The 10,000-nt window shown below is 44.8% G+C and overlaps 1 protein-coding gene across 1 annotated transcript in view; it reads left to right on the top strand.

The window, feature by feature from the left end:
- dmxl2 (Dmx-like 2) overlaps positions 1 to 10,000 on the top strand; it is a 151,807-nt gene that overhangs the window by 87,291 nt on the left and 54,516 nt on the right. Inside the window, exons 30-35 of the mRNA XM_063188608.1 lie at positions 1,382 to 1,646; positions 6,332 to 6,534; positions 7,675 to 7,876; positions 8,001 to 8,353; positions 9,184 to 9,283; positions 9,335 to 9,612. Of these exons, the coding sequence (XP_063044678.1) occupies positions 1,382 to 1,646; positions 6,332 to 6,534; positions 7,675 to 7,876; positions 8,001 to 8,353; positions 9,184 to 9,283; positions 9,335 to 9,612 (1,401 nt within the window). The remainder of the gene's footprint in view (positions 1 to 1,381; positions 1,647 to 6,331; positions 6,535 to 7,674; positions 7,877 to 8,000; positions 8,354 to 9,183; positions 9,284 to 9,334; positions 9,613 to 10,000) is intronic.

Raw genomic sequence — 10,000 nt, 5'->3', positions numbered from 1 at the left:
GTGTGTGTGTGTGTGTGTGTGTGTGTGTGTGTGTGTGTGTGTGTGTGTGTGTGTGTGTGTGTGTTGGGGAGGTGGGGGGGTTTAAGAATCATAACAAAATGTCCCGCAGCCAGACCTTGCAAGTCAGACAGCTACAATCCTTGAGAGACATATGTATCCCAGAGAGAGACAGAGAAACACCAGAAATATTATAAGTCCTCTGGACGCGACATGTAAATTTAGATCTCCTTACACGAGTGACGTATTTGGCTTATCGTTCAGCCGTGTCCAGTCAAAACAAGATAGTCAGAGAGCTGCAGGCGGTGGGAAGGCATCCGTCTGCAATGCTGCAAGACTGTACAAAGCTTGCCAACTGGTCTTTAACGAGGCTCAATTTCAATTTAATCATTGAGATTCGTTGATTAAAATCTTGTTGATTAAGATATATTTAGTCTGCTTTATGGTATATCAAGTTTCTTTTGTTCTAGTGTGAAAGGGCTTTGTAAACAATGCAGCTTATTTAGGTCAGCTTATTAGATAAAACAGCTGTTGTTAAGCTTTTAATTCTCTATTGGTTCATGTATCATCTACATATTATTATGTTAATTCATATTTTTACTTTCATATGCATTTTCCTATGTATTTTATCTCTACACCGTATGTATTTTAACTCCACAAAAAGAAGGCAGAAAGACTTATCATAAGGGTGTAGCATAGTCGAATGTTCTAACAAACAGCTTCCCTGAGTACATTTCTAGTTATTTATATTTTCTGCAGTCCGTCATCATGTTGTGTTTTATTTAATTAGTCCACCGTCCAGATTGTTTGTGGCAGTACAGGGAGAAGGAGGAATAGTGTTGAGGAGGAGGAAAGGGTAGATATCTTACGCTTCTGTTCTGGTGTCAACCGTCTGGATTTGACTAATTAGGGCATCTGGAGAGGTAGAACAGATTGGGGGTCTTGTACGTGTTGTGTGTGTTTGTGTTTGTGTGTGTGTGTGTGCGTGCGTGTGTGTGTGTGTTTGTGTTTGTGTGTGTGTGTGTGTGTGCGTGCGTGTGCACGTCTGTTTGTGTGTGTGCGTGTGCGCGTCTATTTGTGTGTGTCCGTGTGCGTGTGTGCGTCTGTGTGTGTGTATGCACATACATTTGTTTGTCCTCAGTCTATAATCCACCATTGGTATGAGTGTGTGTCAGTCTGTGTCCACTCCAACACTACCACTACTGTAGTGTGTGTGTGTGTGTGTGTGTGTGTGTGTGTGTGTGTGTGTGTGTGTGTGTGTGTGTGTGCGCGTGCGTGTGTGTTCTGTATATTTGTATGCCTGTCTTTGTACAACACCATCACAACCACAGTATGTGTGATATGAAGTCTGTGCCTGTTCTGCATCTGTGCATGTGTCCGCCAGGTGTGCCTGGAGAAGATGGAGGACATCCAGCTGGCGATGATCGTGGCGCGCCTGTACGAGGCCGACTACGAGAGCTCGTCCACGTGCCAGGGCATCCTGTATGAGAAGGTGCTGGGCTGCCAGCGCGACGGCTCGGGCTTCTCCGTGCGCCGCCTCCATCACGACCCCTTCCTGCGCAGCATCGCCTTCTGGATCATGAAGGACTACACGCGCGCCCTGGACACGCTGCTGGAGCAGATCCCCAAGGAGGACGACGAGAACCCGGGTGAGGACTTAGCAGCAGTTAGGAGGACACAGGCAGATACCTATACAGAATTTAGGAGGACACAGGCAGATACCTGTACAGAATTTAGGAGGACACAGGCAGATACCTGTACAGAATTTAGGAGGACACAGGCAGATACCTGTACAGAATTTAGGAGGACACAGGCAGATAGACAGCATTTAGGAGGACACAGGCAGATACCTATTCAGTATATAGGAGGTCACAGACAGATAGACAGCATTTAGGAGGACACAGACAGATAGACAGCATTTAGGAGGACACAGACAGATAGACAGCATTTAGGAGGACACAGACAGATAGACAGCATTTAGGAGGACACAGGCAGATACCTGTACAGAATTTAGGAGGACACAGGCAGATACCTGTACAGAATTTAGGAGGACACAGACAGATAGACAGCATTTAGGAGGACACAGACAGATAGACAGCATTTAGGAGGACACAGACAGATAGACAGCATTTAGGAGGACACAGGCAGATACCTACACAGCAGTTAGGAGGTCACAGGCAGATAGACAGCATTTAGGAGGACACAGACAGATAGACAGCATTTAGGAGGACACAGACAGATAGACAGCATTTAGGAGGACACAGACAGATAGACAGCATTTAGGAGGACACAGACAGATAGACAGCAGTTAGGAGGTCACAGGCAGATACCTACACAGCAGTTAGGAGGTCACAGGCAGATACCTATACAGAATTTAGGAGGACACAGGCAGATACCTATACAGAATTTAGGAGGACACAGGCAGATACCTATACAGAATTTAGGAGGACACAGGCAGATACCTGTACAGAATTTAGGAGGACACAGGCAGATACCTGTACAGAATTTAGGAGGACACAGACAGATACCTATTCAGTATATAGGAGAACCCGGGTGAGGACTCAGGAGCAGTTAGGAGGTCACAGGCAGATACCTACACAGCAGTTAGGAGGTCACAGGCAGATACCTATACAGAATTTAGGAGGACACAGGCAGATACCTATACAGAATTTAGGAGGACACAGGCAGATACCTGTACAGAATTTAGGAGGTCACAGGCAGATACCTACACAGCAGTTAGGAGGTCACAGGCAGATACCTACACAGCAGTTAGGAGGACACAGGCAGATACCTGTACAGAATTTAGGAGGACACAGACAGCGACACCACACCGACACCACAGTGGCTATGGATAAGCACAGTTTAACAGCGATGGTGAAACACGGTACTGCAGAAAATGAAGCACAAATTCTAAATGACTTGGAGTCAATGGCAGCAAATCTGTTTTTTAATTGGCTTTCCGCCGAAGCCCCGCCAGTTTTTGAAGCACATTATGATTATGCTTACAGTATACCAGTAGCACGCCGGAGAATATGATTGACAGATGAGTTGATGAATCATAACGCGATCTGACACCTTACGCTAACATTGGATTCAGGAAGTAGCTCAGGCAGACGTGATGTTTACATTTTTGACTGAAGCCAGTTGCTTTTATGATAATCTCGAAGACTGACAACACATTTGAACTACAATCAAAGTTTTCAGGAAATGACTTAGTAGCCTAGGGAGCTGTATGAAGAGGTCAAAAATCACAATTTAAGAGGGTTTTTTTTTTTTTTTTTTTTTAAATCTCATCTGGGGGAGACCCCACTAGTTTGGCTTGGTTACTGAATTTGTGCTTACCAACATCACACCCCCCAAAACCGCCTCTGCCAAGGAGAACGAAGAGAGGAGAGAGGCAGGTCACTGAAGGATACGGGCAGGCAGTTGGGCAGACAGACAACATTGCAGAGTGTCTGTGCTATGGTATTGTATATAAAGAAAGTGAAAGCCCATTGGGAAACTCCAACTCCCATTGTCATTGTGACACAGCACTCCACAGCACACAAGTGAACACTGCACACTGCACACAACGAAATTGCATTTATGCCTCACCCGTGCAAAGGGGCAGCCCCATGGGGAGCAGTGCGGTGGGACGGTACCATGCTCAGGGTACCTCAGTCATGGAGGAGGATGGGGGAGAGCACTGGTTGATTACTCCCCCCACCAACCTGGCGGGTCGGGAGTCGAACCGGCAACCTCTGGGATGCAAGTCTGATGCCCTAACCGCTCACCCATGACTGCCCAATGACTGTCTGTGCTATGGTATTGTATATGATTTGTTTGTTAGTTACCCCTCCATGACAACACGCCTTCAGAACACAGGCCACATAATAAGTTTGCAATAAGTCACTATTATTGCTAATAGTATTATCAAGACTGGCAAGGGTCATGACTTTCTTAGCTGTGTGTATGTGGACATGGGAGAGTGGTGCTTAAGCTTAACCACATGACCTATCCACATTATTCACATTAGTTGTGAAAATAGTTGTAAGCTTGCCTAAAGGCCACAGCACTCCCCAATCAAAATAGCGATCCAGGTTCTACTTTTATTAAGAGACCATTAGTATACATGGGTTCACCGTGTTTATAAACACGATGTTGTGAGGAGGGTCAAGACACTGGTAGCCAACCACGTGAGATCATTTTTTGACCGACAGCGGTTTCCAACAATCAGAGGTTGAGTTGTGCGCAGCTAGTGTCGCACAGCCAGAAGAAAACAAACATTTTGAACCCATGTATCCATAGCGGCTTCAGAAAGTAAAAACAGGTGACTTCACTGAGTAGCTGATCTGCCCAACTGCCCTGCTCATTATATCCAGCTGATCCAGAGCTGGTTGGGTCCAATTTGCGACAGGACAGGGGCTGAACTCTCTGAGCCCGGGGTTGACACCTCTGGTAGTAGAGGTGCACCGAAAATTCGGCCGCAGAAAATATTCGGCCGAAAACGCAAAAAAAGACACTTTCGGTTTTCGGCCAAAAGCCAATTGAGTGGCCGAATTGGAGGCCGAATAGAAAATGAGTGGAAAATACGCATTAATTAAACTAACTTCAGTTCTACTCTAACATTTGAAGACTTCAAATACACATTTATTTTCTTTCAAAAACATGTCAAAACATTTATTGTAAACCGTAAATTTAAGCAATATTTAAAAATAGTGAAAAACCTAACTTTTGATAACTGTTGAATGAATTGTAATATTCTGTTTCGGTTTCGGTATTCGGCCAAGTGATTAATTATTATTCGGTTTCGGTTTCGGACACAAATTTTCATTTCGGTGCACCTCTATCTGGTAGACATTTTCGGCTTTTCAGCAGCGAGAAGTAGTTGCGGTGGAAATGGCCTCTATTCTAAGTCTCTCTCTTCCACTATGCGGACTCCCGTCCTCCCTTGCTCATTTGCAGGCATGTAGTTACACTGTAATGAGAAAGAGTTGTATATCATTCCTTAGACTGTAGTCAAAGGGACTGTGATGGAGTGACCATCACTAGGGTTGTGAGTGTGTTCTGACTAACATGCCAATGGGTCTGGCTCTCTGGTGTAGCGGTCAGAGCCCCAGTTTACTACCCCAGAAGGTCTGGGTTTGAGTCCCAGCTGGGCAACTCTACTCCCTTTCACTACAGGGACCTACTGTAAAGTCAGACATGACACCATTTTTAGAACAAGGAATAGTTTTTTCTTGGTTTCTGTGATTGTTTTCAAGTGAGCTAATAACGACCTGCAATCGAATTAATTTATTTATCCAGGAGAAAACAGACAACATCTAATATGGAGCGCTGTTGTTAGCCTTTTCTTAGACTATAGCCAGAGTGATTTAAATTAACTTAAGTTAATAATAATTATCAAGGAGACAACAGTGGCTTGTCTGGGAGTGTGGCTGAGCAGAGCACAGTCCTGATCACCGCACTGATGATGAGTCTCTAATGGGAAGCAGTGGGGCGAGTTACGGGTGGCTGGGCTGAGGAGACGAGACGAGACGCTAGTGGTAGTCGAGGTTCACGGAGCAGAGCAGAGCCAAGCCACTAACGCGTCACTAATGAGGAACAGTAATAGACCTGTCTACTGCCAAATATGCAGGCGGCGCTGGTTAATTAACACAATGATTGTACGAAATCATTTAATGACCTTTGTTTTGTGAGTGTGTGCATGTGTTAGTGGGTCTCAGTATCGTGAAGGCACATTGCTGTCAGTGTTACAGTTTAACCGTGAGTGATGATAAGTTTAATTTTTTAGTTTTGTTCTGATAGTGCGAACCTGGTAACACTTTATTTTAGGGATAGGCCTACATCTATTAGCACTAATACATACAATATTCCTGTATAAGTAACTTGTAAGGCATGTACAAAGCAAAATCAAACATTTGTTAGGCATGTATTCGCAAATGTCTTGTTCATGCACAATAAGGGATTTATTACCAATTTAACCTCAGTAAGGACCTAGTAGGCCTTAGCATTTGCTTAGTACATGCCTTACAAGTTACTTATGCAGCCATTAACATTGTATGTATTAGTGCTAATAGATGTATCCCTAAAATAAAGTGTTACCGCGAACCTTTAGTAGATTAGTGAAGTGATACAAAAAACCTTCATATGCTGGGGTGTAATGTTTCTAATTGTGTGCCACATGAATCTTCTTATGCATTAGGTGTACTGTACTGTACAAAACTGTCCTGTGTTCTTCTGCAGCTTGATTTATGGGAAACATTATCGCAAATACATTTTTTGTAAATTGATGGCAAATGGACTTGGGTTTCGCATCTGAAGAACTGAAGTTCTGCTTTGTTGTCTTCTGCAGAGGTGATGGTGAAGTCGTGTAACCCGGTGGTGTTCAGCTTCTACAACTACCTGCGCACGCACCCGCTCATCATCCGCCGCCACTTCGCCACACCAGAGGGCGCTCTGGCTCCCGTGGGGCTCACAGCCGAGAAGAGCAGCGCCGACGAGATCAACCTGATCGAGCGCAAGCTCTTCTTCACCACCGCCAATGCACACTTCAAGGTGCACATTCATGATAACTATAAATCGACAACTGTGAATGACGTGTACATATTGTGAAGTTATATAATATAATAAGTATAAAAAGTAATACAAGTATATAAAGTATAAAGTATATAAAAGTAATATAATACTACTCACATTAAGGTCTCCCACCAGAGCTTATATAGTACATTCTGCATTCTGTGTGTATTTTAAGATCCCAAAATGCACTAGCTGTAATCATTGTATGTATTCTGTGTAAATACTGCATTTTGCCAACAAATACTGCACATTATATATGTACTATACCAGCAGTTCCCAACCTTATTCTTCTGGGACCCATATTTTTACCATTGTATGATTTGGTGACCCGCCCGTGTGAGAAGGAGTCACATAGTACTCTGTTTCCTGCGAAAACTCATTTTAGTTATCATTTTATTCCTCAATTCGTCTTCAGTCAAATATAGAATAAATGTTTAATGTAGCACTTACATTTTGTTGCTTCTAAGCGTATATTAGTTTAAATGCTTTGTCATTTATTCAACATATGGTATTAAAATGAAAGCCCTTAAATTCAAGAGGACTTTGCGACCCTCTGTGGATCTTTGGCGACCCATTGGTTGTAGGTTGGGAACCACTCTGCTATACAGTGTGCACTTCTGCTTTTTGCACTTTTGATTAGATGTCAATAGGGATGCACCGATATCACTTTTTTGAAAACTGATACAAGTACAAGTACATTAACGTGTGTACTTGCTGATACCGAGTACCGATACTGATACCTTTTACCACCAAAATACAATGAAAATAAATGCATGGCCTTGTTTTTTCCACCTGTGATATTTTTATTGTCCATTTCCATGTAGATTTAAATGTTAGTAAATGTATGAGGTGGCACTTTTTTCCATGCTGCTTTCAAGTCCACAGAACGTGACAAGATTTTGCATTGTTTTGTGTAATAGTAGTATCGTTCCTGGTATCGGCAAGTGCTTGACGAGTACGAGTACGAGTACGAGTATAATGAGCAGTATCGGTATCGGTGCATCCCTAGATGTCAACTGGCATTTCGTTACTCCACATGTGTAATGACAATAAAGTTGAATCTAACCAACCCCCATCTAATATATAGCCTAATTTAATCCGATCTTATCTAAATCTAAGGTGGGCTGCCCAGTGCTGGCCCTGGAGGTGCTCTCCAAGATCCCCAAGGTGACCAAGAAGGCGGGCAGCAGCAGCTCCATGAGCAAGGGCTCCTCCATGGCCAACGTCAGCTCCGGCCAGCAGCAGCCGCAGGAGAACGGAGGAGGTCGGGCGGCCGATCTGGACTGGGGAGCCGCCCCGGCCTGGGGATCCACCACCACAGGTACAGTAGGGCTGCACAATGAATCAAAAATAATCGAAAACCGTGATTTAATCCTGATTCCGATTTTGACCCAAATAATCGTGATTATGATTTTTTTTTTCCATAATCGTGGAAAAAACCACAGGAACATCAGCGTCATCGGCGTTCGAGTCCTCGGCCGATCTCGACTGGGGCCAGCCGGTGACGAAGGCGGACGACGACGAGCTGAAACTGGACTGGGGCGAGGACAAGGGCGACGATGATGAGGACGAGGACGAGGATGACGGAGGGTTGACCATGAAGAAGCCTGATGTGGTTGGAGAGAAAAACGCAGCACCGTCCAGCGGCAGCGGAGTAGGCGGCATGAAGACGGGCACGCTGCTGCGCGAGGACTCGGTGGGCGAGGGCGAGGTGGACGTGATCGCGGAGCAGCTGAAGTTCCGTGCCTGCCTGAAGATCCTGATGACAGAGCTGCGCACGCTGGCCACCGGCTACGAGGTACGAGGACACCTCTTCACACGTGCTGCGACATTATGAACTGCTCTTTTCCAAAATGAGATATATCCATTTTATAGAATGTTGGGAAATTTAAATGTTTGTATTGAGCATTCCATTGAATTGCGTTGCAAAATGCATTTTATAGAGGTTTAAAAAGTATGTTCTCAAAACATTTGAATGGCAAGAATTCACACATCGATGATAGGACTCCTTAACAGTCAGTTCCAATATTAAAATGCCAAAAGTCAAAAATGGTGGATATAGCGTTTCGGAAAAGAGCTCTTCTATTATTTTATGTTGTTTTATTTATCTATTCATTTCACTTACTTGGTAATCTTGCTTCAATGTTATTTATGTGTCAAGCTGCTATGCCTTTTTTTGTACGTATTACTTGTTATTATTGCGGACTTTCATTTGCTGCTGTCCGTCTTAACATGTATTGCTGACCTCATTCTACCATTTTATTACTTACCTTACCACTTATTTAACATACTACTTAAACATTCTGTACTGTAAAGTGTCCTTGGCTATCTTGAACGGTGTTATTATTATTACAATACCAGGGGATGACTGGGAAAATTGCACTTTTCATACATGAAAAGGGGGATCTTCTCCATGGTCCGCCATTTTGAATTTCCAAAAATAGCTATTTTTAGCTGCAAAAATGACTATACTTGGACCATAATAGAAAATATTTGTTTATTACTTTTCATGTAAAGATCAAATTTGGCAATTGGCAGCCCAGTTTCAATGAGCAGTATAGTTGCAGTACCTGTTTTGACCATTTCCTGCCGTGTCCCTTTAACCATGTCCTTGGAATACCCCCCCAGGTGGACGGTGGCAAGCTACGCTTCCAGCTCTACAACTGGCTGGAGAAGGAGATTGAGGCCATGCACCTGATCTGCAACTACAAGGACGAGGGGCAGCAGAGTGACTCCGGAGCCGCCGGCGCTGGCGGTGGAGGTGGAGGAGGGGGAGGAGGTACAGGCTCCTCCTCAGGGGCCCAGAAGTGGGGCGAGGGGGGCCCCGAGGGCTCCCTGGACTTTGCGGAGGACGCGGGGCCCTACGAGCGGCACCAGGTGGAGCGGAGGAGGCTGCAGGCCAAGCAGCAGCACTCGGAGCGCCGCAAGGCCTGGCTGAGGAAGAACCAGGCGCTGCTCCGCATCTTCCTCAGCTACTGCAGCCTGCACGGCGCCAAGGGGGGAGGGGTCACCTCCGTGCGCATGGAGCTGCTCTTCCTGCTGCAGGAGTCCCAGCAGGTAAAACCAGAGATTCTATTAGTTTATAGAGATATGCCAATGTAATAGGTTGCTATGGGCATCTAACGTGACCAGGTTCCGGTCTGCCTAAAGGGGCGTGTCATAATACTCCTAGCATTGAATAAAACAGTCCTTAGGTCTGCCTTGGTCTGCCTAAAGGGGGATTTTCCCCCCTCCCCCTTGCAATTGTAGAACCCGGAAACAACGGGCCAATGGAACCTCTCTCTTATCTACTCTCTCTGGTAAAGCTACCTTCTTTTTTATTAGTTATTATATTTTACAGGGTTCCCACGGGTCATGGAATTTCTTAGTGGATATCATGGAATTTCAGAAATGTTTTTCCAGTCATGGAAAGTCATGGAATTTCACCATTTTGCAAGCGCAGTCA

The sequence above is a fragment of the Engraulis encrasicolus genome, chromosome 22 (genome assembly GCF_034702125.1).
Source record: "Engraulis encrasicolus isolate BLACKSEA-1 chromosome 22, IST_EnEncr_1.0, whole genome shotgun sequence".
Taxonomy (NCBI): Eukaryota; Metazoa; Chordata; class Actinopteri; order Clupeiformes; family Engraulidae; genus Engraulis; species Engraulis encrasicolus.
This window is presented reverse-complemented; position numbering and strand designations above follow the sequence as displayed.